This window comes from Peromyscus maniculatus, chromosome 8 (genome assembly GCF_049852395.1).
Source record: "Peromyscus maniculatus bairdii isolate BWxNUB_F1_BW_parent chromosome 8, HU_Pman_BW_mat_3.1, whole genome shotgun sequence".
NCBI lineage: Eukaryota > Metazoa > Chordata > Mammalia > Rodentia > Cricetidae > Peromyscus > Peromyscus maniculatus.
In genome coordinates this window covers 94,072,168-94,099,152 of record NC_134859.1, presented here as the reverse complement: position 1 = coordinate 94,099,152, position 26,985 = coordinate 94,072,168, and the positions used below count along the sequence as shown (strand labels likewise).

Below are 26,985 nucleotides of genomic sequence, written 5' to 3'. Positions count from 1 at the left end.
AATCCTTGAAAAATGATTAGGTAGCTTCTGTTATATATGAGAGAGCCAGGGCTCAGGTATAAATTGTGTAGGACCAACAACCACTGAGAGGTATGCCAAGGCTCAAAAGGAAGTGATCTGAAAGCTTTGGAGAGAGCTGCTTCTTACCAATGTAGAGAACCAGTGCTTCATGGTTTTTGAATCTGAATTTGTCAAAACTTGCTGTGATGTTTAAATTAACTCTACAGATAGAGAATTTTAAACGTTCATTTTATAGTTAAAATGATTATTTAAAAAAATACAGGTCTAATTTTCAATGGTTTATGAAAATTAAGTATCACATCGATATTAGAATTTCTGATACCAGCTAACTTTTTCTGAATAGATCAGAGGTTGGATCTATGCAAACTGGGGCCAAATGACAATGATACAGTTCGAGGACAGATTGTGGGTAAGTGTGGGCTTTGAAACTTTTGGGTTTAGCTTCGTTTAAATTGCCACAGGTCTAAATATTTTTTTTTCTTTCTAAGACATGTGGACTACATTTCTAAGTCTCATGTAGCCCAGGCTGTCTTCAAACTTGCTGTCTAGCCAAAGCTGACCTTAAACTTTCCATCCTCCTGCCTTGTCTCCTGAGTACAGGTTTTGTGAGGTGCTGTGACTCAAATCCAGGGCTTTATAGACTGTAGGCAAGTTCAATACTGAGCTCCACCCCCTGTCTTCTGAATACCTCTGAAGACCTTGTATTGGCATGAAATAAATATGAATCATGTCAGGTGCTACAGTGGTCCAGGGTCAGCCTAACTTAATTAAAAATATACACATATAATACATGGGTGAAGAGCTAGCACTTGCTGTGCAAGCTTAAGGACAGAGTTCAGATTCCAGCACCCTTGTAACAAGGCCAGCATGGTTCCATGCATGCCTGAACCTCTAGTGGGAGAAGATCAGAGACAGGAGGGTCTCTACGGCTTGCTGCCCTCCAGCCTCCTTGGGAAACTTGAGCACCATGTTCAGAAAGAGACCCTGTCTCAAGGAATAATGTGAAGAGTGATGGAGGAAGACACACAATACCTTCCTTGGGTCTCCATGTGTGCACCCCACCCTCACCCCCACACTCAAACATACACATAGACCACACTTAAATACAGTTATAACACAAAGTGTAATGTAAAAAGGGGGAAAAAAAGTTTTGGGTTAGTATGGGCTGTGTAGCAAGAATTTGTCTTCTGGGGCTGGAGAGATGGTTCACCAGTTAAGAGCACTTGCTGCTCTTTCAGAGGAGACCCAGGCAGGTTTGGTTCCCACTACCCACATCAGGCAGCTTCCAAACACCTGTAACTTAAGTTCCAAAGAATTTGATGTCCTCTTCTGGCCTGTATAGGCACCTGTATACACCTGGTGTACATACATACACTCAGGTCCACACACATACATATAAAATAATAAAATAACATAAAAATATCCTGCCATAAAAAAACCCTCATTACCCAAAATAAATAAATATTCAACCAACCCAAGCACAGTGGTACATACATGTGACCCTGTCACTGTGGAGGTAGAGGCAGGAGGATCAGGTGTTCAGGGTCCTCTTTAGCTACATAGTGAGTTTGAGGCCAGCTTGGGCCACATGAAACCCTGTCTTTAAAAACAGTATTCCTGCCTGGTGTTGGTACACGTCTTTAATCCCAGCACTCAGGAGGCAGAGGCAGATGGATCTCTGAGTTCAAGGCCAGCCAGGTCTACAGTGAATTGTAGGACAGTCAGAGATGCTCAGAGAAACTCTATCTCAAAAAGACAAAATAAATAATAAACCCCAACATTTTCTAAATTTCACTTATTTTTTTTCTTCTGTTTGAAAACTAACCAACTTAGTGATCATCATTGTCATCATCATTATTTTTATTGTTATTATTATTTGTTTTTTTGAGACAGTCTCTGTGTAGTCCTAGCTGTCCTGGAATTCACTCAGCAGACCAGGTTGGCCTTGAACTCACAGAGATCCACCTGCCTCTGCCTCCCAAGTGTAGGGATAAAAGTTGTGCACCACCACACCCAGGTTCATTATTTTTTAATGAAATGTTTAAATTTACTGAGTTAGTTAGTATGTTACAGTTCTCTTCTTTAAACTTAATATAAAAGGTCTATTCTGAAATTATTTTTATTTTTTTCTAAAATTTTACCCAGGTGTGGTGACTCATGTCTATAATCCCAGCACTAGAAAGATTGAAGAGAGAGGATTTTGTGAGTTTGAGGGCAGTTTGGACACCATAGTGTATTCAAGGCCACTTTTTATACTTAGTGAAACCTTGTGTTTTCACTATTATAAGAATGCCACAAAAGAGACCGGAGAGATGGCTCAGTGACTTCAGAGCACCTGCTGCTCTTGAGAGGACCCACTGGGTTTGGTTCTCAGCACCTACATAGTGATTCAAAACCATCCATTACTCCAGTTCCAGGGGCGTCTCACCTTCTCTTCTGACCAGGTCCTCATGTGGTGCACATACATACATGTAAGCAAAACACTCATACATATAAAATAAATACATTCTTTTGTTAAAAAAACCTAAAAAAATAGTAGTCTGTCTCCAAATTTAAAGAGCAGAATTTTGAGGTGTTTCTTTGAAAGAAGAGTTCTTGGATGTCATATTTTATATGGTAACTTATTAATGCTGTAAAAAGTTAGGATATAGTCAAATATGGCTGTAGCTCTTCTGTCTTTTGGGAAGATGCCAAAAATAAAATCAAGGAGTGCTAGAACAAGGAAGAACTTAAGAGATATCATGTAATCTAACTCCCTTATTATTTAGTCTGGAATTATGGAAACTTGCACTGAATTAGGTGTTGAGGTACTAGTTAGTTGGTAGAGCCTACTTTAGAGTCGGTGTGCCCTGCTTCTAACTTCTCAGCAGTAATTTTATGTTACATTTCATACTGACATGCTGCTAAAACTCCTGTGACCCAAGGTTTTCCTCATTGACAGGATCCAGTGTATTTTTTATAACTGTTCAGATTTTCAAGAATACAACCCAAATTAATGGGAAGTTTTGACTTACTGTGTTTTCAGACTTTTCAACTACAGTGAGTGATCTTATATTGCCCCATTTCTGACTTTGGAAAAGGCACTAGAGTCTTCCCCCAAAGCATGACAGAGTATAGAAAATATTGGTTTTTGTTTATTTGGTTTTTCTAGACAGGTCTGTGTAACTGCTCTAGCTGTCCTGGAACTTGCTTTGTAGACCAGGCTGGCCTTGAACTCACAGAGATCCGCTTGCCTCTGCCTCCCAAGTGCTGTCATTGAAGGAGTATGCCACCACTGCCCGGTAAAAACACTAATTTTTAACATCACTTCTAAAAAGAAAAATCTATGGGAAAAGAAGTTACAAATTTTAGTAGAAACCAAGGAGTTAATTTTAAACTCTTTTTTTTTTTAATTTTTTTTTTAAGATTTATTTATTATGTATACAGTGTTCTGCCTACATGTGTTCTTGCAGGCCAGAAAACAGCACCAGATTTTATTATGGGTGGTAGTGAGCCACCATGTGGTTGCTGGGAATTGAACTTAGGTCCTTTGGAAGAGCAGTCAGTGCTCTTAACCACTAAGCCATCTCTCCAGCCCCTAAACTCTTTACTTTAGTTTTTGCAGTGCTGGGAATTGAACCCAGAGCCTCATTCATGCTAGGCAAGAACACTGTCATTGAGCTATATCTTCAGCTCAATCATTCTAAAGTATCAAAATAATCTACATTTTATGTTATTTTGATTTTCTGAGACAGGGACTCTTCATTATGTGCAGGCTGGCCTTAAACTTGCTGTGTGCCCAGGCCAGACTTTCACAGTCCTGCCTAGTCCTTCTGAGTGCTGGGATTACAGACAAGCACTACCACACTTGGCTTAAGATGGATGTGTAGCTTGACAGAACTAGAAAGCAATGTCATAGACTTAATAATGTTTTTGTTTTTTAATAGTAAGCCTTCAGTCCAGAGACCGAATAGGCACCGGAGGACAAGTTGTGGATTGTAGTCGTCTGTTTGATAATGATTTACCAGACGGGTAAGTGAGCATCATCAGAGTCATCAGAGAAACGCTGGAGTGCTGCTGCCCCCAAGCTTGTTACCAGGGGGTTGGTGCTGATGCTGTACTTCAGGAGTTTCTGTGTCAGTTCCAGAATATAGATTTTTCTTCTGCTCAGAAAATTAGAAGGACTTGCCACAAATTGTGTTAAATAACATTTTAAAAAGAGTTTTGAAAAGGAGACAAAGGAAAGTTCTTGGCAAATATTACTCTCCTATAAGTTTCTTTATTTAAAGGAAAATTTTTCTTAATTACCTAAAACAGGGCATACAAGTATTGTATTTGAATAGTGTAGAATATTATTTTAAGGTGTGTTACTATTGTTACTCTCTGGAACATTTGTTTAATGATGCAAAGATGTGTTTGATTAAATAAAATTCACCTGCGGTCAGGAGGCTGAGTCAGCAGCTAGCTGTCAGGAAGTGGTAGGGAGGAACCAGGTGGAGAAGGGTTTTTAAGGAGGGGCAAGGAGAAGCAAGAGGGATTTTTGGAGGATGTGAGCAAGGAGAGAAGGTGAGCTACTTGCTAGTCCGCTTCTCTGAAGAGCAGAATTCCGCCTAACCTTTGAATCTTGAGTTCTTTAGAGGGACAGAGGTTTAGTTAAGTTCTTTTTTTTTTTTTTTGAGACAGGGTTTTTCTGTGTAGGGGTTCTTTGCGCCTTTCCCGGAACTCACTCTGTATCCCAGGCTGGCCTTGAACTCACAGAGATCTATCTGACTGCCTCTGCCTCCCAGTGCTGGGATTAAAGGTGTGTGTGACCACTGATGGCTTTAGTTAAATTCCTTTAGTAGCTCTTGAAAGGGTCAGAGCCTGAGGGAACAGAGTTGCAGTTGCTGATTTGGAAAGCCATGGCTTAAAAGGCAACAACAATTAAAGAAAAAGACAGTTGTTATCCAATGTGGGGTGCCAACCTTATTGTTTGTTGTTTTGCTCTTTTGGGGTACCTGCCACCCAGCTCCCAAATAAATCACATATGGAGGCTTTAGCTTGGCCTTAGCTTGGCTTGTTTCTTGCCAGTTTTCCTTAACTTAAATTATCCCATCTATCTTTTGCCTCTGGGCTTTCCCTGTTCTCTTCTGTAAATCTTACTCTTACTCCGTCGCGAACTGTGTAGCTGGGTGGCCGGCCTTTGGAGTCCTCCTCCTCTGGCTACTCCATTTTCTTTTCCCAGATTTCTCCTTCTGTATATTCTCTTTGCCTGCCAGCCCCACCTGTTTCTCTTTCCTGTCTCACTATTGGCCATTCAGCCATTTATTAGACCATCAGGTGTTTTAGACAGGCAAAGTAACACAGCTTCACAGAGTTAAACAAATGCAACAGAAACAAAAGTAACACACCTTAAAATAATATTTCCCAACAGAGAATAGTGCTTTATTTTTATAGGTAAGGAAATGAGAATTGGGTAATAGTAATTGTAACATTATGAAGTGTATTTGTCGATAACTGTACCAAGCAATTCATGTACATGAGTTCATTTATTTCTCATGGCAGTGTATGTTTACTGTCTTTGATCGACTGGGTTCTAGTCCTCATACTTCTGCTAATTAATATATATATATATATTTTTGGTTTTTCGAGACAGGGTTTCTCTGTGTAGCTTTGTGCCTTTCCTGGAACTCACTCTGTAGCCCAGGCTGGCCTCGAACTCACAGAGATCCGAACTCACAGAGATCCGCCTGCCTCTGCCTCCCGAGTGCTGGGATTAAAGGCGTGCGCCACCACCGCCCGGCTTGCTAATTAATATTATGACCTTAATTTATTTAACTTTTGTGAGCTTTGCTACATATTTAACAAGATGATTGATAAGAGGCCATGCCCCACAAATTGGTGCAAGGGTTAAATGAACTCATTCACATAAAGCAGGTCAATATCTTGCATATTACCAATGCTTAATAAGCCAGGTGCAGTGGCACACGCCTTTAGTCCCAGCACTTAGGAGGCAAAGGCAGACAGATCTCTCTGAGTTTGAGGCCAGCCTGGTCTACATAGTGAGTTTCAGAACAGTCAGAACTACATAGAGCGTTTCTCAAAAAAAACAGGAACAAAACAAACAAAAAACAAAAAAACAAGTACTTAATATTCTTAGCTATATTTTTTCTGTTATTACTACTGTTATTCTCATTTAACAACAACAACAAAAATGGATATCAATATATAAATCATTTGCCAAAGTTCATATAAATAAGTAGGGAAGCTGGATCTTGTGCCTGAGTCTTTTCCCAAGACCATGAACTTTTTCATATTCTTCATTTTTTATACTAATTCTGATACTCAACTGATTTTTTTTTCTAAATTTCAAAGTATTTTTAGTTAACTTCAATGAAGTCTAACTTATAAGTTGTACCCACTTACAGTAGATGTAGCTGATTGGTTGACTTTGAGCCCAAATTATTTGTTTAAAATTGTATTATATTTATTTAATTTTGTGAGTATATGTGAGCCATAGTGTATACATGGAGGTCAACAGACAACTTTTGGAGATTGGTTATCTTTTCCTTCCATCTGTATCCTGGAAATTAAATACAGGTTACTGCTTGACACAAGGACCTTTATCCACTCAGCCATCTTGCTAGCCTTTCTTATTTGGCAGACATTTTATATACAAGTTCTGGTGTTTGCATATTTGTTTAAACTGTTAAAAATTCCTAAAATTGTTCTAGGAATAGTGACCCATTCCCATTAATCTCAGTGATTGGGAAGTTGAGGCAGGAGAATCATGAGTTTGTGACCAGCTTGGAGTACATAGTGAGTTCCAAGGTAGTATGAGTTGTATAGTGAGACCCTGCCTCAAAAAACACCAAGTAGGGGCTGGAGAGATCGCTCACCAGTTAAAAGAGCTTGTCCCTCTTACTGAGGACTCTAGTCAGTCCCCAGTACACACATTGGGTGGCTCACAACCACCTGTAACTCTGGTTTCAGGGGATCCAACATTCTCTCTTGCCTCCTTGGGTACTTGCACACACATGTACATACACAGATACAGATGGACGCACATACATGAAAATAAGTCTTAAAAAATAAATCAGTTGATGCAGAGATGGGTTAGTGGTTAAGAACATAAGCTGTTCTTAGAACACGAATTCATTTCTCAACACCCAAGTCAGACAGTTTACAACACGTAACTTCAGCTCCAGGTGATCTGATGCCCTCTTCTCATCTTCTTGGGCACTGCACACATGTGCACATATAGACAGACACATTACACATAAATAAAAATAAACCTTAGAATCAATTTAAAAATTAGTATGGGGGAGGTCTGGAGAGATGGCCCAGCAGTAAGAGCACTGGCTTTGCTTCCAGAAGACCTGGGTTCAATTCCAAGCACCCACATGGCAGCTCACAGGATTCAATACCCTCACACTAACATATACAGGCAAAACAGCAATAAAATAAAAATAAATAAACTAAAAAATTGGTATAAGGACTAGTGAGATGGCTTAGGAGGAAAAGGTGTTTGCCAACCAGCCTGGCAGTGAGCTTCACCCCAGAACCCACCTAGTGGTGGTGGTGGTGGGGCCGGGGAAGAACAGCTTCCTTAGTTGCCCTCAGACCTGCATACCTGTGTTGTGGCACATGCACTCCCACACATATTCATGTAGCTGTGCACACACAATAAGTAAATGTACAGTGTTTTGTCACTCTCCCCCAGCCCCACCCCCAGTCAGGGTTTCTCTGTGTAGCCCTGGCTGTCCTGGAACCTGCTCTGTGGAACAGACTAGCCTCGAACTCATAACTATCAGCCTGCCTCTGCCTTCCAAGTGCTGGGATTAAAGGTGTGCACCACCACAGCCCGGCAAATGTACACATTTTTAATTGGTAAAATTAACTTTATAGATTATGTTAGCTTTTAAAAATTTTTTCTGTGTAGATGTGTATGTCTGTGCATGTGGTCATGTGCCTGTTGGAGTTGGACTTACACAGACAGTTGTGAGCCACCTGATGTGGGTGCTGGGAACTGAACTTGGGCCCTCTAGAAGAGCTGCAGTGCTCTTAACCACTGAGCCATCTCTCTAGTCCCTTGCTTTGGCTTCTTGATAAGCCTGTTAATTTTTTCGGGGGGGGGGGGCCGGGGGGGAGGCGGAAATGAGGAAGTTTGTGGTGTTCTTTACAGGGAAGTTGAGGATGAAGTGATCAATATTGAGAGAATATACCAATGTGAGAGTTAACTAATCTATTCTTGCTGGTTATTATTGTACTATAATTATAACCACAGGAAAACTATAACCGTATTTTATAGTCATTTGGATGTTTTATTAGATGAAATTCTTTATGAAGAATTTAGAAATGAATGGTATTCTTTGTTTATAAAAATTAGTTTGGAGGATTGACGCAGCAGTTAAGAGCACTGGCTTCTCTTCCAGAGGACCCAGGTTCAATTCTCAGCACCCACATGTTGGATTACAGCCATCTCTACTCCAGTTCCAGGCAATAAGATGCCCTCTTCTGACCTCTGATGGCACCGTGTGCATGTGGTACACAGATATACCTATAGACAAAACCTACGTCACATGCATGTAAAATAAAAAGATAAAATTTAAGACTGAGTTTCAGGAGGCTTATAAATACCTTTAAGAGCTTTATATGCTTCCCTAGTACAATTTAATTTTTCAAAAATACAGGAATTTAGAAATTTTTAGACTGTTCTAATCCTTTGTCATTTGCTTAATTGCTGTTAAATCTGATAAATTTTATGGTTAATGTGTTAGTTCAGGCATTTACCACAAAACCATTGGAAAATTATTGTCAATTTAAGTATTTTTAAGGTTTTTAAAAGTTCTCAGTTTGACTGATAGGAAGATATGACCTCAGCAAAATATCTCAGAAGCTCAGCATTCTATAAACACTTCTAATGCGAGTTGAAAGCGACAGCAGCCTCATTGTGAACTGGTCTTCTAGATGCCTTATTTCTCAGTGTCTCTATTGCAGTTGGGAAGAAAGGCGGACTGCCTCTGGGAGAATCCAGTATCTGAACCACATAACAAGAACTACCCAGTGGGAACGCCCGACGCGGTAAAGTCACACATGTTTTCTGTGGATTCCTCTCTGCTGTCTGTCACCTTTACTTGATTTCCCCATTGCTTTACACTGGTATAAACCATTAGGTCTCAGAGCAGGTACTATTATTATTTTAAAAAATATTTATATTTAAATTCTATTTTATAATGTAATTATAGTGGCCATATTTTAATTACAGTTACTTTTTTTAGTTTTTGAAATAGGATCTTTCCACATAACCCTGGCTGTCCTGGAACTCACACTGTAGACTAGGTTGGCCTCAGAGTCACAGAGATCCACCTGCTTTTGCCTCCTGAGTGGTGGGTTAAAGGCGTGTGCTACCATGCCTAGCTACTATTACATTTTAAAGGAAATAATGGTTAACAAATACTTTTCACAGGTCCATCTTCTTACTTGTATGTCTATGGCTTTCAGTGGTACTCAGTAAATACTTACTGAAACAAGTAAATGACTAGATTAAACAGTCATTTCATTTCTGGCTATCATTTTATAGTTTGCATTTGAGTATTACTGAATGGCTGTTATGAAATATTTATTCAAGATCATCAAAGGGGGATGCTGTTATATCATGGCTAAGTAAGGTGTGATCAAGAAAAGCCAAATGGAGGGTGTGTGTCTGGGAATTGATGAGGAGATGGTGGCCTTGCAGAGGGAGAGCCTGAACTGGATTTTAACAGATGAGAGATTGATAGAGCCCCTGTCTTTGTGGCATTTCCTGTGTAAAGATATCAGGATGCAGGCTGGAGAGATGGCTCAGCGGTTAAAGAGCACTGGCTGCTCTTCCAGAGGTCCAGAGTTCAATTCCCAGCAACCACGTGGTGGCTCACAGCCATCTGTAATGAGATCTGGTGCCCTCTTCTGGCCTGCAGGCATACATGCAGGCAGAACACTGCATACAAAACAAACAAACAAATATTTTAAAAAAAGATATCAAGATACAAGGTTGTTCTTGGAAACTGAAAAGGAGTGTTGTTAAAGCAGCTGAAAATGAGTAAGGTGAATGGTTTACATTCTCTGTACTCCCTTTTACAAGTAAGAATGAAGTTGAATTGCTCTCTGCTAGTGTTTTATTGGTTCCCCCAGTGATTCTTGAGCAGGTCTGGTACTCAGAGTAAATTATTAAATGGTTTTCATTAGCTGTATCTACTTTTGATTATTGAGGATTGTTTAACTCACTGAAATCAAGCTGAGTTTGTTTTTCTGTTTCTTTTGTCTGCTGCTGCTGTTTTGAAACAGACTCTTGATCTGTGGCTCAGGCTGGTCTAGAACTTGGTGTATGGTCCAGCTTACCCTTGAACTCAAGATCCTTCTGGCTCATCTCCCATGGGCTGTGATTATATGTTTGGGCCACCACACCTGCTTAGAATATTTATTATTATGTTATGATTGTCATCAAAGCCTTGCCATCTAAATTTTTTACATAGTTTTTTATTTTTTGAGATTATAATAATTACATCATTTTCTATTTTCCTTTCTTCCCTCCAGACTCTCCCATGTACTATTCCCACACTCTTCTTTCAAATTTATGGCCTTGAAAATGTTGTTATATATAGACATATATGTTCCTAAATAGAAACATACAACCAATTCAGTCCATATAATGTTAGTTTTATCCATGTTTTTAGGGCTGACCATTTGAATTGGATAAACAATTGGTGTGCTCTTCCCTGGGGAGATGATTTCTCCTGCTCTCAGTGTTCTTAGTTGCCTGAAGTTCTTGTTTAGGCTAAGGCCTCATTAGTTGTCTTATCTTGCCATTTACAAAATGCTTAGTTCAAAATTTATATATATATATATATATATTTTTTTTTTTCAAGACAGGGTTTCTCTGTGTAACAGCTCTGGCTGCCTTGAAACTCACCCTGTAGATCAGGCTGGCCTCAAACTCATCGAGGACCCACCTGCCTCTGCCTCCCGAGTGCTGGGACTAAAGGTGTGCGCCTCAAGGCAAAGTTGAAGCATAAACTGTGTTATGAGTGACAAAGAGCCATACCTTGGAAGAGGTACTGTGTCCAAGGGCTGAAGGTCAGATGACTAGGGCACATTCAAGGAGAAGGGGAACCTGTTTGTTAAGCCATGTGGGAGGGAGGATGGTGGCAATCTGGTCTAGAGGCCAGCTATAGCCAAGTCCTGTACTTAGTGACTCAGGAGCACACCTGAAAGCATGTGTGAAGTCTAAAAAACTTAGTCTGTGGTCGGTAGGACTGTAGGCTTGCCCTTCCTCAGGTTCCTAAAATTGACATTAGCTTTATTCTTCTCATCTCTTGTTTGATTGACTGTATTATTATTATTATTATTATTATTATTATTATAGTGTATGTGATATCTTTCTAAATTGTTAACCTTTTTACCCCTCTTCAATAGACCAGCGTCGGAATATTCTAGTCCTGGCAGACCTCTTAGCTGCTTTGTGGATGAAAATACGCCAATTACTGGAACAAATGGTGCAACATGTGGACAGTCTTCAGACCCCAGACTAGCAGAGAGAAGAGTCAGGTCCCAGCGACATAGAAATTACATGAGCAGGACACATTTACACACGCCTCCAGATCTACCAGAAGGCTACGGTATGATAACAGCTAAGGGAACATTTCAACTTGCTTTAAGAAAGTCAGAAAACTAACTTTTCTCTTTTGTTTTTTCAAGACAGGGTTTCTCTATGTAACCCTGGCTGTCTTGAAACTGGCTCTGTAGACCAGACTGGCCTTGAACGCAGACCCACCTGCCTCTGCCTCCCAAGTGCTGGGATTAAAGGTTTGCGCCACCACTGCCCCGTCAGAGAATTAATTTAAAAAAATTGTTATTGTTGTTGGTTGTGGTGGTGCACCCCTTTAATCCCAGCACTTGGGAGGCAGAGGCAGGCACATCTCTGAATGCGAAGCCAGCCTGGTCTATAAAGCAAGTTCCAGGTAAGCCAAGGCTACACAAAGAAACCCTGTCTTGAAAAACAAACAAAAGTAGGGTCTTTTACAGCTGAGGCTGACCTCAGACTCAGTGTACCCAGACTGGCTTTTGAATTCCTGATACTCCTTGCACCCACCCAACGCACACTAGGATTATAGGTGTGCACTACCACACTTTGCTTTAGAATTAACTTGAAAATCATTAAGGCCTGGGATTTAACTTGATGGTGGAGTACTTGCTAGCATGCTCAAGGCCTTGGGAAGGCCCAATGTTCATCTTGAGTGTATGTGTGGAGTGGTCATAGAAGACACATACCTAACTGGACATAGAGACAAGAGAGAGAGATTTACTAATTAGGATTTAGGGATTCTGTGTGAAAATAAAAGTAAATATAAAGCCTCCCAATTTTAAAAAGTCTGTAATGGTTAGAAGATTGTCTAACCAACAGTTTGACTTCAGCTAGTTATTTATGAACCTTAGCTTTTGTGCTCATTTATAATAAAATGTGATAAATACTAATCACACAGTTACTATAGGCATCTTATGGAATAAAATGAGACTACTTTGCAGGAGGACTTTCCCACTTAACATTGTAGATGTAAGCTGATGGTGACACCTAGTGACCAAAATTAGGAATTACAGTTTCTAAGTTGATTTTTACTTGTAAAAATTTTTTTTAAAACTGTGCAAATAAATGATTATTTTATTTTAAAATTAATTTTAGCCTATTATTTTTGAGAACAAAATTCATCACTCATTGCTGTGTCCCACAAGTTGGCTGCCTACGAAGTGAGCGATTCCAGAATGGGAGACAGACTTGGTTTTGCTGTGTTACTGATCATATTATTTAACCTCTGAGAACCTACATTTTATCTTCTGTAAAATGAGCAGAAAAATAGTAATAATAATGTAGGTTTGTTGCAAGAAATAAATGATATATAATCTCCAAGGAAGCATCTGAGCATGCCTAGCATAAAAAGCAGGTTAGGAAAACATGTCTGTTGTTGCTGACACTCACAACTTAGCAGTAATTCCCTTGGAGGGTCACTCAGGTTGTTGGGAGTAAAAGTGAATTATATTTTTATTGTGTGTGTGTGTGTGTGTGTGTGTGTGTGTGTGTGTGTGTGTGTGTGAGAGAGAGAGAGAGAGAGAGAGAGAGAGAGAGAGAGAGATAGATAGATAGATAGATAGATTTGGGTTCAGATGTTCTTTAGTAAGAATAAAATGGGCCAGGCAGCGGTGGCACACACCTTTAATCCCAGCACTCGGAAGGCAGAGCCAGGCGGATCTCTGTGAGTTCCAGGCCAGCCTGGTCTACAGAGCGAGATCCAGGACAGGCACCAAAACTATACAGAAAACCCTGTCTCAAAAAACCAAAAGAAAAAAATAATAAAACAGGAATAAAGTAGCTACCAAGGCTGAAATCATTGCAGTTGTCAGTTTTTTCTTAATGTTTGGGAGTGAATGCAGGCAGATAGTCAGTGAACTTCTTCCTGCCTTTGCAGCTGTCCTCTAAGTTTGAGGCTGTTTATTAACTTCATTGTAGATCTACAAATAGAGTTTATTCTAATATTAGCAGTAGTTTTATTATCTTATATATTAAAATTTCTCACTATATTTTGTTAAAGAAATCAAGTTTTAATGCAAAAGACAACAGCTGAAAAGTAACACTTGAAGAAACCCTTTCACGGATTTTCAACTTTGGCCTCTCTACTGCCTGCCAGGCTTTGAGCTCATTCAGCTTTTGATGTTTTCTCCCACCATTCACTCCTCTTTCCATTGTGCTTTTTAGTTGGTTTATGACAATGTGATGTGCTTTGTTTACAATCAGGGTCTCTGTTTTATACCCTAGATGGCCTGGAGTTTTGACAGGTAGCCCAGGCTAGACTTGGACTTGTCACATTGCTTCTGCTTCCCAAATGCTGGGATTGCAAGTGTGTGGTACCTTGCTTGCAGCCCAGGAAAAACCTTGATATATTTCTGTTAAGAAAAGAGAAATCACAAATTTGGGTATAAAATTGCCATAGTAAAAAAATCATTAGCTGAGGCTTGAAGAGATGGCTCAGTGGTTAAGAGCACTGGCTGCTCTTCTAGAGGACCCAGGTTCAGTTCTCAGCACCCACATGGTGGCAGCTCACAACTGTCTGTAATCCAGTTCCAGGGGATCTCAATGCACATAAAATAAACCTTTTTAAAAAAATCATTAGACTATAAATCTTTTGAAAATTTAAAAAGCTCTGTTGAAACTTCCTTAAGGTGGCTAACCTCTTTTTTTGGGCTATCTGCTCACTTGGGGTGCTGGCTGTATGCCATCATCACCATTTATACAATTGTTTCCAGAGATTAAACAGATTTTTGTTTTGTTTGAGACAGGGTCTCACTGTGTAGCCCTGGCTGGCTTAGAAATCACTGTGTAGACCAGGCTAGCCTAGAAACTCACAGAGATCTTGCCTCTGTCACCTGAGTGTTTTGTAAGAAAATAAACTGACAATTGTAGAATGTTTATCCTATCAGACTGTCATATGTAATGGTGTTTGATTGAATATGAAAAACTGAGTGTGTATTCCTTATCTTCTTTGTTTTACAGAACAGAGGACAACGCAGCAGGGGCAGGTGTATTTCTTACACACCCAGACTGGCGTCAGCACGTGGCATGATCCACGAGTGCCTAGGTAAGAACATATCTTAAGCATTCTCGGTTTTGTTTTGTTTTCAGACTGGATCTTACTGTGTAGCTCTGACTGGCTTGGACTCACTATGTAGGCCACACTGGCCCCATACTCATAAAGATCCACCTTTCTCTACCTCCCAACTGCTGGGATTAAAGGTGTGAGCTACTATGCTCGGCCCTTAAGTACTCTTCATACCAACCACGAATATCTGTTTCACCCAGGATTTCTTGATTTTAAAAAAAATAATTTCTTATTATGGAAAATAATAAGTTTATGGAAAAGCTCTTTTCCTGATAGTGTTTCGGCTTGGAATTTAGTAGAAAGTCTAGATACTGACTCTAGTCTCACCCCATTTTCCTGCTAGTCTTGGACTCTTTTCCCTTGAGCATTCCTCCTAAAAAAAATGTGGGGCAAACACATGTCTTTAGGAGTTTGAAATGTAATTTCAGGAAAAGCATGCAAAACATACCCTTAAAAAAGAACAGTATGGGGGCAGAAGTAGTTGAAGCTACACATTGTACACAGTGTAATCCTAGCACTTGGAAGCCTCACACTGGAGGAAGAGGAGGAAGGGAGGATTATACACAAATACTGCCATTGAGCAACTTTTTTTTTCCTTTGAGATATAGTCCTTGGTTTTGCTTAGGCTAGTCATAAACTCCTCTGCTAAAGTGATTCTTACTCAGCCTCCTGAATGCCCATCCTGCCCAGTGATTTATTATAATTTTGAGTACATTTATATTTCAGATAAGGTTTTCAGACACTACTTGAGTTATTTTCTAGTGAACATATACAAAGTACCAAGTAGTCTTAGCTGAAGCTGCAAAAAAGACTTGAATTCTAATTGGAATCAACTCTGTGGTTCATGTACACATTTATATAATGAGGGAATTTTATGTACTAAATACCAGTTCAATCCAAAAAAGAAGCCACATCATTGGGGGAAGGGGGTCAAGAGATCTTTCTTCCTAAAGCTTATATCCAAACCTCCATTATGTAGTTGAATCAAAAACAGATGGGCCAGGTGTTGGTGGCGCACGCCTTTAATCCCAGCACTCGGGAGGCAGAGCCAGGCAGATCTCTGTGAGTTCGAGGCCAGCCTGGGCTACAGAGTGAGTTCTAGGAAGGGCGCAAAGCTACACAGAGAAACCCTGTCTCGAAAAACAAAACAAAACCAAAAACCAAAACCAAAAACAGACGGACTGACTGATCTAGGGGTGCTTTGATACTGTGTCTTACAAACAAAATGACTATAATGAGGATAGTTTACCTAGTTATAGAGTTTGGAATTAGAATCTTTTGAGGGCAACAACCCAGAGAATGTGTTGTCATTAATCATTCTATCAAGTTTGCCATTTCTGTGTCTCTGCAGTGGTAGTTTTATCTCATTTCCTCTCTCCTAATAAATTGAATAATTTTTAAATAGTAGCAGAGGGGGGAGTTTTATATTTATTAAGTTTACTGAAAGAAACCTAAGGATCTAAAATTTAGAACTCAGTGTTTTTTTTAAATTGTGCACTCTCCCACAATAAAATTTAAAATGTAAACAAAAGTCAGGTGTAGAAGTGTTCACCTTTAATCCCAGCACTCTGGAAGCAGAGGCTGCAGATCCAAATCTCTGTGAGTTCAAGGCTAGTCTGGTCTACATAGCAAGTTCCAGGCCAGCCAGGGCAACTATTAACAACAAAAGTTTATGTGGAGTCTTGACATCTGTATTTGAATAAGACTTTGAATTAGTAATGCTATGTATTATTTTTCCTTGTCTCTATGCCCCAGTTATCTTTAAAAGTTGTATTTTGTCTTTTGTTTTGGAACACCCTTTAGCAAACGTCTTCTGTATAGGAGGTTATAGTCCTTTAAAATATCAGGCATTCAAAAGCTTGGAGAAATCTGCTGAGTCTTTAAAGATAGCAGCAAAGAAGTATAATGGGCTTCTTTAAAGAGCCTGTCTGTGTAGTGTATCCAGCTTAATCCTGCTGGAAGGTGCCCAGGGCACTCCAACAGCCTGGCTCTTAAAGTCCCATTTCATAATGGTTTGCTTTTCTCTTTAATTCTTGTTACTCATTCTATTGCATACTGACTGAAGTCTTGAAATACAGACATCTTTTTTTTTTTTTTTTTAAGCTTCCTAACGTTTCACTTTTTGTTAATTATTCTTCATTTGGGCATAAAAAATCATTTCTGGTTTTTTACTCTATTAGTCAGTACTTTAAAGTTCTCCATTGTGTCACTGTAGATTTACATATTCTAAATAAAATTATATAAAATCAAATTCTACAGTACATCAATAGTGGAATGAATTTGTCCTTTGATTTTTTTCCTTGTGTCCCACTTCTACAGGTTCAACTGCAGTTGTGGGGTTCCAACCCAGGGCTTGTACATGCAAAGCAAGCACTTTCCTGTTTAATTGTTATGTCCTGCTATTCTTACATCATTTTTATGCCACATAGTTTATAATTGTTTTTAATTTTTATCTTTTATGTATGATTTTTTTGCATGTTTATCTGTGTACCATATGCGTACCTTGTGCCCATGGAGGCCAGAAGAGGGCATTGGGTAGTTACAGATGGTTGTGAGCTACTATGTAGGTACTAGGAGCCAAAACCAGGTCCAATGAGAGAGCAGCCAGTGCTCCTAACCACCAAGTCATCTCTCCAGCCCTTGTTTAAACATTTTTTTTTTTTTAATATGCACTGGTGTTTTGTCTGTATGTATGTCTGTATAAGAGTGTTAGATCCACTGGTGCTGGAGTTACAGACAGTTTGTGAGCTGCCATGTGGGTTCTGAGAATTGAACCCAGGTCCTCTGAAAAACAGACAGTGCTCTTAATCACTGAGCCATCTCTCCTCTCTCCAGCCCCTCATGTTTTCTTTCCTTTTTTTTTTTCTTTTTGAGACAGGATTTCTTTGTGTAGCCCTGGCTGTCCTGGAACTTGAACTCACAGAGATCTGCCTGTTTCTTGCCTCCCGAGTGCTGGGACCAACACCCAGCTTGTTTAAACACCTTAAACATCACATCCCAATTATTTTCTTTATGGTCTCTCTTACTTAGAGATCTAATTCGTGGCCGCTAGCTGTCACAGTGTGCTCACTTCTGAAGTTTTCATTGATCTCAGGCTATGAGGTTGTCACTTGAATTTGGTATGGTTTTTTATCTTTTGTTTGTTTGCTTTTGAGGTAGGATTTCACTCTATAGCCCTGGCTTGCCTAGAACAGACAGAGATTTACCTGTTTCTGCTGGGATTAAAGGTGTGTGTGTTGGGGGAGCGGTTTAAAGATGACACAGTCTTGGTGTATAGCCTAGGTTGGGCTTGAACTTGCATGCTTCCTATATCCTTAGCCTCTGAGTGCTGATTGCTTTTGTATGCCGCCATGCCTGATGTATTATTTAATCTCTATTATTTGGGATTCTCTGGTCCTAAGATGGGAATTTGGGAAGTGTTTTTTAAAATTGCTTCACCCCTTAGAGCTCTCAGCTTGAGAGGTTCTAGGTCTCCTTTCGCAGCCTTGGTTCTGGCCTTAGTTCTGGCCTTGGTTCTCTCCCCGGCTGCTTCTTAGGTCCAGCATCACAAAGCTCTTTGAGGCTTAGTGCTTTGCTTTGCCTTTTCTGAGGGTGTTTTTCAAGCTTTAGTTGATGTGTAGCAGAGGAGTCTCTGAGATCACTTTAAGCAGAGGTTAGAATCATTGTTTGAAGAAATCTGTGAGAGCTAGAAATGGCCTCAGTAGCTACGGGACATCTTCATGTGCAGCCACCAAGAACTGGAGCCCTCTCGGATACTCTCTCCGTGGAAGGCATTGACCTAGCAGGGCAGAGGATGAAAATCTGCAGTGCTGTTGCTGGTTTCTGAACAGCCAAAAGGGATCTAGGAACGTCCATGCCTTTGGGCACACTCCCACCAGCCACCTCAGCTTTATTGTTCTTTACAGTCCTGGACACCCTTACGGTGTGTGATACAGTACCAGTGGTCCTCATCTGTTAAAAGTACTTGAGCTTTTCTTTATTGCAATCCTAAGTCTTGAAGCATTTTTCTTAAGTGTCTTTACAAGGTTTTTTCATGAATTTTCTAGACTTCAAAATTCAAAACAGTGTAGTTATCTTATTAAAAGAAAATACACTGTGATTATTTCCAGCGTCAGGATTTCAGTAATGTTTCCAGTTTTGCTTTGTTGGAGCGCATTCAATCACTCAGAGCATTCATATTTGTTTGTACCAACTCTATGATATAGTAAAGAAAGAAAATACTGAAGATAAATTTTTTAGATCATTGACGCTTGTAAAACAATACTTTCTGTCAAACAAATATTGAAGAATAGTTTATGTTGGCAAGTAATGTGATTGCTCTGTTTGAATTTAAAATGTGTATTACATTAAAGCCTAGGAACTTACTAAAATGTAGACTATGTGATAAGTTCTGAGCCATTTAGGGATTGGGTGTTGAATGTGCAAGTTTGGGAACCCATTGGGAATTAAAGATTCCAGCTGAACAGCTCAAGTTTCTGAAACAATACATTTTCTCAGAATTCACGGAATTGCTGTGTGTCACATACACTTGCTTGGCTCAGCAGGCTCAGCAGGCCCAGCAGTGAGGTATTTCTATTGTATATTTGTTTTGCAGGGATCTTAGCAACATCAATTGTGAAGAGCTCGGTCCTTTGCCTCCTGGATGGGAGATCCGCAATACCGCTACAGGAAGAGTTTATTTCGTTGACCATAACAACAGAACAACACAATTTACAGATCCCCGGCTCTCTGCTAACTTGCATTTAGTTTTAAAGTAAGTTTTGAAGTAGTACATGTAAAAATATTAGCCTAAAATAGAGGACATATATGTGCTTTTTATAATGTGAAAGAATATTTGCTCTTTTAAATTCATAATGTTGATTTATTTTTATGATGCATTCTCAAGGAATAGCCCAGGCTGGCCTTGAATTGTTGTAGCCTGGCAGATCTTCATGCTACTCCTTGTTAGAGACATGAGCCATGATGCCTTTTACTGATCAGAGTATATGGAAGAGTAAGAGATTTTACTCTGAAATGCACATATCTTATTTTCACTCTGCTTAAACAGGAACCATTACTAAAATGTCAGGAAGAGGTATTCCTAAGAGGTGCTCAAGCAAGAAAGCTGTTTACAGAGGCCATAGCTTGACCAAAAGTTGAAACTGAACAGGCTAATTTTGACTTGCCATCCTATTACATACAACTGATAATGGCTGACCGACATATCAGTAGCACTTACTGTGTGCAAAGTATTGTTCTTTGTTCCTTGCATGTGTTAACAGTTTCATCCTGGTAGATAAACCATTTCTGCAGATGAGGGAACAAGCAGAGGTTGACTTTCTTTTCTTTCTTCCTTTCTTTCTTCCTTCCTTTTTCTTTCTTTCTTTCTTTCTTTCTTTCTTTCTTTCTTTCTTTCTTTCTTTCTTTCTTTCTTTCTTTCTCTCTTTCTTTCTCTCTTTCTTTCTCTCTTTCTTTCTCTCTTTCTCTCTCTCTCTCTCTCTCTCTCTCTCTCTCTCTCTCTCTCTCTCTCTCTCTCTCTCTTTCTTTCTTTTTTTTGGTTTTTCGAGACAGGGTTTCTCTGTGTAGTTTTGGTGCCTGTCCTGGAACTCACTTGGTAGCCCAGGCTGGACTTGAACTCAGAGATTCACTTGGCTCTGCCTCCTGAGTGCTGGAAGTAAAGGCGTGCGCCACCGCTGCCCGGTGAGGTTGACTTTCTTCTATAAGTTTCCCAGAGTACTTAGACTGGATTCAGACCTCAGTCCTTGGTCTTTGTTCATGTCTGTCCTGTGCATCGTTTGTACCATCTTTGCATCCTTTGCTTGTCTCTCTAGTTGCCTGTTTCCTAACCTTGTTACTTTCCAGCATTGCCTTCTGAGGAAGGAAAGGCGAAAAGGGAGTTTGATCGTGAGGAAAGGAGCAGCGTGTCTTTGTCACCAATTCTGGCAAGACACTAGGTTGGTTAGTGGTATAGCAACAGACCATGGCTTGTTTGCCTGAGAGTCCAGAGAACAAGGTTCTTTGTGTCCACAGAGGAGCTCACTTTAGTGTCTCTAAGGAAATGCTGCCTGCCCTGCTTGCTTCATCACTAGTGTGTGTGATACATACTTAGGATGGTAGATTCTAAAACAAAAGAAAACTGATAGAGGGCAGAGGGACTTTGGAAAACATCCCTGCTTCATTAATCTTGAGGTAGATGCAACAGGGAAAATGTGAATGAGAGCTGACTATCACTTGTTTAGAAAAGTATAAGAAAACATCTAACTTGTGTGTTTTTGTTGTCTCCTTTGAATATTTATAATTACCCTGTTGGACTCATTATGTCAATAGACCTTTTCATTGTGCTAGGTGCTAAAACCTTAGTTACAAATGAAATTCACAAGTATTTGTAAGCATTTGTAGAAATGCAGGAAATTCATGGGCTGTTTCTATACGTTAAGATCCGTAGCCTCGGTAGCAGAGTAGTACAGTATGTAGTCTGTCCTTCGATTAACACTGCTGTAGGACACTTACATAGAGAGAGAATCAAAGCACCATAAAATGTTTTTAGGGCCCGTGAGGTAGATCAGTGGGTAAAGGTGCTTGCTGCCAACCCAACCTGACAACCTGAGTTCGATATCTGAGCCTCACAAGGTAGGAGAGAACCTACTCCTGCAGGTGACCTCTGACCTCCCCGGACATGGTGGCATGGCCATGCATTATAGAAAATCAATGTAATAGAATACTTTATTTTCAACTTTAATATGTAAGGGCAACTTTTCCTGAGTAATAAATCACTGTAGTCTTTACTAACACTATGTGAATTCTGGCAAGTCCTTGGGATTACTGACTTTGTTTACTCTCCCTGGTCTTGCCTTTCTTATGGAAAATCCCAGTGAAGGAAGGCATGGGCCTAAAATGTTATTTTGTCTTCTGAACACCCTGATAACTTAACCATGTCATTCTATGTGGTGTGATACGCATCTTATTTCTCAGGGAACTATATTAAAAACAAAACTTTAAAAAAAAATCAAAATTGTGCCAGGTGGTGGTGGTGCACACCTTTAATCCCAGCACTCGGGAGGCAGAGGCTGGCAGATCTCTGTTCAAGGCCAGCCTGGTCTACAGATCGAGATCCAGGACAGGCACCAAAATTACACAGAAAAACCCTGTCTTGAAAATCAAAAAACAAAAAATCAAAATTGCAAATGTGATATTTTTTGTTTGGGATTTTGTTGTTGTTGTTGTTGTTGTTGTTTTTCCAGACAGAGTTTTACAGTGTATCCCTGACTACCTATCTACTGTGTAGACCAAGTTGGTCTTGAACTCCTAGAGATCCACCTGTCTCTGCTTTCTGAATGCAGGGGTCAAAGGTGTATGTCACCACAACAGGCCTATGATGATACGAAATTGTATTTTTTGTGATACTTGTTTGGAGATGAGGTTTAGCTTTGTTGCTCAGGCGCCCTGGAACTGGTTTTATAATCCAGTTAGCTTTGAACTTTTTATTGTCCTGCCACAGCTTCCCGAGTGCTGGGTGTCTTTAATTTTCATTTTCCTAGCTATTCATGTGATAAGCGTATTCTTTATGTATGTGTTATTTTGAGATAGGCCATCCCTGAGTTGCCCAGGCTGTTCCTGAACTCACTCTGTGGCCTTAGCAGCCCTTGAACTTGAGATCCTGTGCCTTAGCCTCCTGAGTAGCTAGCCTACAGCTCCAGGCCTGACTGAATACATTGTTACCTTATTTGGTAGCTCTGGCATGGTGTGTTTGTTTCAAGATAGGGTCTCATGTACCCCAGGATAGCCTTGAACTACTATGTGGTAGAGAATGACCTGGCCTCTGATAAGGGCACGGGGCTTGGCTTATAATGTTTTTCTAACTTTGTATCATTTTTAAGGTGATACAGTCAGAGAGAGATGGTGTGTGCGCCCTGCATATGGCAAAAAAATATACTTGGAGTAAAGGCTTTGGTTGTCAACCAAATAATAAAATAATGAAGTTAGTTTAACTATTAGTCTGAATTTTAGGGACCTGTTACGTATGGATTATATATAACACTAACAAACATTTGTAGATTACTTTGATTTTAAGTTTTGTGGATTTTTTTCCCCCTGTCTTAACATTTTAGGAAGTGAGGAAAAAATTCAGATTACTAGACGAATCATGGAGAGGCTAATTATTCATGCCAGAAAAAAATAGAGTGGGCAAGTTACATTTTAGAGTGGAGTCTTGAACTTAAACTAATAAGAGTCTGAATTACTTTTTTGAGAGGAAGCAACGGGAGTAGTTACCTGTGGAAGTCTGCAGTGGGCTTGTTGTGTGTAATGTGCAGTGAGGGCATCCTGTCGTTGTGTGGGTATCTGCACTTGCTCATTTCTCTCCTTCAGAATCCCTCCTGAGATTGGTTAATTAACTATGGTTTCTCCCTTTTGATGTTATGAAGTTAAATAGTTCCTATATATGAGGCCTCGGCATATAATCTATAAATGTCAGAATATGACATTATTAAACTATTGCAAAATATTGTCATCAGGGCTCAGTAAATCACCTGGCCAAGGACACATATCCTTTGTAGAAACCCCATTTGGAAAAAAAATTCTTGCTTGAAAACATACTTTATCCAATTAAAAACAACAACGAGAAGTAACTGCGTCGTTTGTAATGGTTAAAATAACTAGTATCGTCTCTGCTTGTGTCCTGGGCACTGGGTAAACATTTCTTCTGCCGTCCACATACCGTCCTGTCTTCTTCAGTGAGACAGTGTCACAGCTTGCCCAGAGTACATAAAAAGTGCTGGAGCTGAGATTTGAACTCAGCCTGACTGTGGAGAGTCTTTCCCCCTTCCTCTTCCTGTTTTCTTCCTTTAACACTGTTCCTGTTGCTTTGAATGGGATCATAGAAATTCTGCCTTAAAATTGAAGGAAACTTCTAAAAACAAGTATGAACAAAGACTGTATCTTGAATCTTCTCTGTTTGTCAGGCTTACTTATTTTAAGAAAATAATTGGACTGTGTGATAAGGTCTCTGGACGTGTCAGAGGCCTTACAGACAGCAGACTGGCATCCCACTGTTTTCTGACCGGTGCTGACACATCATCCTGTATATAACTGCCCCTCACAGGCTGCTTCTCTGTTTTTTATTCTGTACTTAGACTGAACAGTTGTAAGAGGAAGGGTCTCCATCAAGCTGTCAGTGCAGACTCCTGTTTCGTTTGTCCAGGAAAACAGGCTCTAGATGACAGGCAGTGCTTGGCACCCACCTGAACTCTCACTTGGATGATGGGATGATGTGGAGGAATGGTGTCTGAACAAGTGCTCTTAGCATCTGCATAGGGCTTTAAGAATAGAACCCCAGTAACCAGTTTCACCTGGCTGATGCCCAATAAGGCTTAGAAAACGATACATTTCTTTTATAGTCTGATTCTGATTTAAAAGTAGAGTTACAATCTTTTACGTTCTAAAGTATTTGGGTAACATTTCTGTTTATTTCCAGTCGTCAGAACCAATTGAAAGACCAGCAGCAGCAACAGCAGCAGCAGCAAGTGGTGTCATTATGTCCTGAGGACACTGAGTGTCTGACAGTGCCAAGGTACAAACGAGACTTGGTTCAGAAACTAAAGATCTTGCGGCAAGAGCTTTCCCAACAACAGCCTCAGGCCGGCCACTGCCGCATTGAAGTTTCTAGGGAAGAGATTTTTGAGGTAAATACATAAGCCTTAATTTCAATTAGAAGAAAATTAAATTCAGTGTTTTACTTTTTTCTCTTTGTTTTGAAACAGTCTCACTGCGTAGCTCTAGCTAGCCTGGAATTCTCTCTGTTGACCAGGTTGATCTCAAACACTGTCCTGCCTCTGCCTCCTAAGTACTGAGAGGAAAATTGTACACCATCATGCCTGGACTTTGTCTTATTCTTTCTAAGGAGACATTTTTGGAGACTCATATCTGATCCAAGTGAAAGTATTCTTTTTTTTTTCCTTCATTTTTCTAAGACAGAATTTCTCTATGTAGCCCTCACTGTCCTGGAACTCGTTTTGTAGACCAGGCTGGCCTAGAACTCACAAGAGATCTGCCTCCTGATGAGCTTTGTCTCTCAGAGTCTCAGAGCAGTTTTAGCCTTGGTTATAATTGTCATTTGTATTTCAAAATGATAAAAAGAGCTTCTTCCCACCTGGAAAACACTAAATGGTAGGTGATGCTTGTGCACTAAAAGGGTCCAGAGGCCCCAGGTTCCCAGCCCCCCACCCCACCCCCCACTTTTTTCTTTCTTTCTTTTTGTTTTTGTTTTTTTGTTTTTTGAGACAGGGTTTCTCTGTGTAGCTTTGTGCCTTTCCTAGATCTCACTCTGTAGACCAGGCTGGCCTCGAACTCACAGAGATCCACCTGCCTCTGCCTTCCAAGTGCTGGGATTAAAGGCGTGTGCCACCACCGCCCAGCTAGGTTCCCAGTCTTGAGAGGCAGGTCTTCCTCAGAGGTTCTGCATGTGGACTCTGGGGCTGGAGTCACAGTCATTGGCCAAGGTTGGAGTCTTGGAACTCATCAAGGGAGGCAAGGCTTGAGACAAGAGATAGATCCTGTCACATTGCTGGGATATGTGGTCAAGAACATAAAGATTGGGGGCTGGAGAAACAGCAGTTAAGAGCACTTGTTCTTCCAGAGGACCCGAGTTCAATTCCCAGCACCCATGTCAGATAGCTCACAACCACCAGTAACTCAAGATTCAGGGGGTGCAGTGGCCTCAACCATAAATGCACAAGAATAAAATTAAAAACATAGATATGCCATACCCATACATGCACATAAATACAAATAAAAAAAATCAAGTCCCTCGCCGGAGCGTCTCTGTTCTCCCTATCCATCAGTGTCCAAAATTAACTTCTTTCTGGGGTATCCTTCCTGGTTGTGGAGATTAAGACCGTTTTAGAAGTAGACTTGCACTGGCTAGTGGAACAGGTTCAAGGCATTTGTGGCAAATGGAGACTACAATGGTGGTGACATTGGTGCTAAAGATAAGTAAACCAGTAAAATAGCCACCACCATTCAAACCATCCTTTTAGAAATTTCCATTGTCTTGGTACACAGAGGCTACCGCGGGAGCGTGATAATCAAATCCCATACTGTCCCAAGCAAGGGAACAGACCTTTGGCCCAGAGGCACTGGCATTATCTTAGCACCTGTGTCCCAAGAGGCTGCTGATGGCCAGTATTGGCAGTGGCCACCCTGGGCAGCTTTACCAGGGCTGCCTTTGATGCCATCTCCAAGACCTATAGCTACCCCAGACCTCTAGAAAGAGACATGTTCACCAAGTCTTCCTATCAGGATTGCACTGATCATCTTATAAACTCAGAGTAGGTGCTCTGTACAGGCTGTTAGCTACTATAAAGGAATTTTATTCAAGAAAAAAAATGAATTAAGGCTATTGGCAAAAAAAGATAAAGTTATGTGTCTCCATACTTAGCTACATAACCCCAGTACTCGGGAGTTAGAGGCAGGTGGATATCTGCAAGATCAAGGCCAGCCTAGTCTATATAGCAAATTCCATCCCATCTTAGAGGCCAGCATTGTCTGCATAGGGAGTTCAAGGCTATCCTGAGCTTTGTGAGAGTCTGTCTTGACCCTGTCCCCCAAATAATATAAAGCTGTCTGTGTACTTAATATACAAATTATTTTACTTATGTTCTTTTAGAACTGTGCTTTTAGTTTTACATTAGTTTCTACTGATGCCTCTGACTTAAACTTAGATCAACCAAATTTTTCAATCAGATTTCATCTGAGTTAAATTAATTTTGTGAATTGGAGGAAAAGAAGAATTCAAAATCAGAGGTTAAAACACCTGATGATAGTATGTTAAAATTTTTTTTCAGGAATCATATCGACAAGTCATGAAAATGAGACCAAAAGATCTCTGGAAGCGATTAATGATAAAATTTCGTGGAGAAGAAGGCCTTGACTATGGAGGGGTTGCCAGGTAAAGACTTGGGCAGTAAATTACATATGGTTTTTTTTTTTTTTTTAAGTTAATTGTGTGAGTATTTTGCCTGTGTTTGAATATGTACTAAGTGCATGAAGTGCCCAATGAGGACAGAAAAGGTTATTGAATTCCCTGGACCTGCAGTTACAACCATTTCAAACTACTGTATGGGTACTGGTAACACAACCCAGGTCCTCTGCAAGAGCAGACAGTGCTCTTAACTGCTGAACCATCTGTCCAGCCCCTATATAATCTTTATACTAAACAAAATTAAGATAGGCCTGTTGTAACTTTGTCATGAGTATTTAAGTATAAAACTCAGCAGTGTTTGCAGTGCAGATGAAATTCTAGTGGATTTATCCACAGTGAGATCATGGGAGCAGAAGAGTAGTT

The 26,985-nt window shown here is 40.1% G+C and overlaps 1 protein-coding gene across 1 annotated transcript in view; it reads left to right on the top strand.

The window, feature by feature from the left end:
• The window catches only part of Smurf2 (SMAD specific E3 ubiquitin protein ligase 2), a 110,907-nt gene that overhangs the window by 65,525 nt on the left and 18,397 nt on the right, over positions 1 to 26,985 (top strand). Inside the window, exons 5-12 of the mRNA XM_006970491.4 lie at positions 365 to 430; positions 3,948 to 4,032; positions 8,980 to 9,063; positions 11,434 to 11,636; positions 14,561 to 14,645; positions 19,261 to 19,419; positions 24,118 to 24,325; positions 26,486 to 26,589. Of these exons, the coding sequence (XP_006970553.1) occupies positions 365 to 430; positions 3,948 to 4,032; positions 8,980 to 9,063; positions 11,434 to 11,636; positions 14,561 to 14,645; positions 19,261 to 19,419; positions 24,118 to 24,325; positions 26,486 to 26,589 (994 nt within the window). The remainder of the gene's footprint in view (positions 1 to 364; positions 431 to 3,947; positions 4,033 to 8,979; positions 9,064 to 11,433; positions 11,637 to 14,560; positions 14,646 to 19,260; positions 19,420 to 24,117; positions 24,326 to 26,485; positions 26,590 to 26,985) is intronic.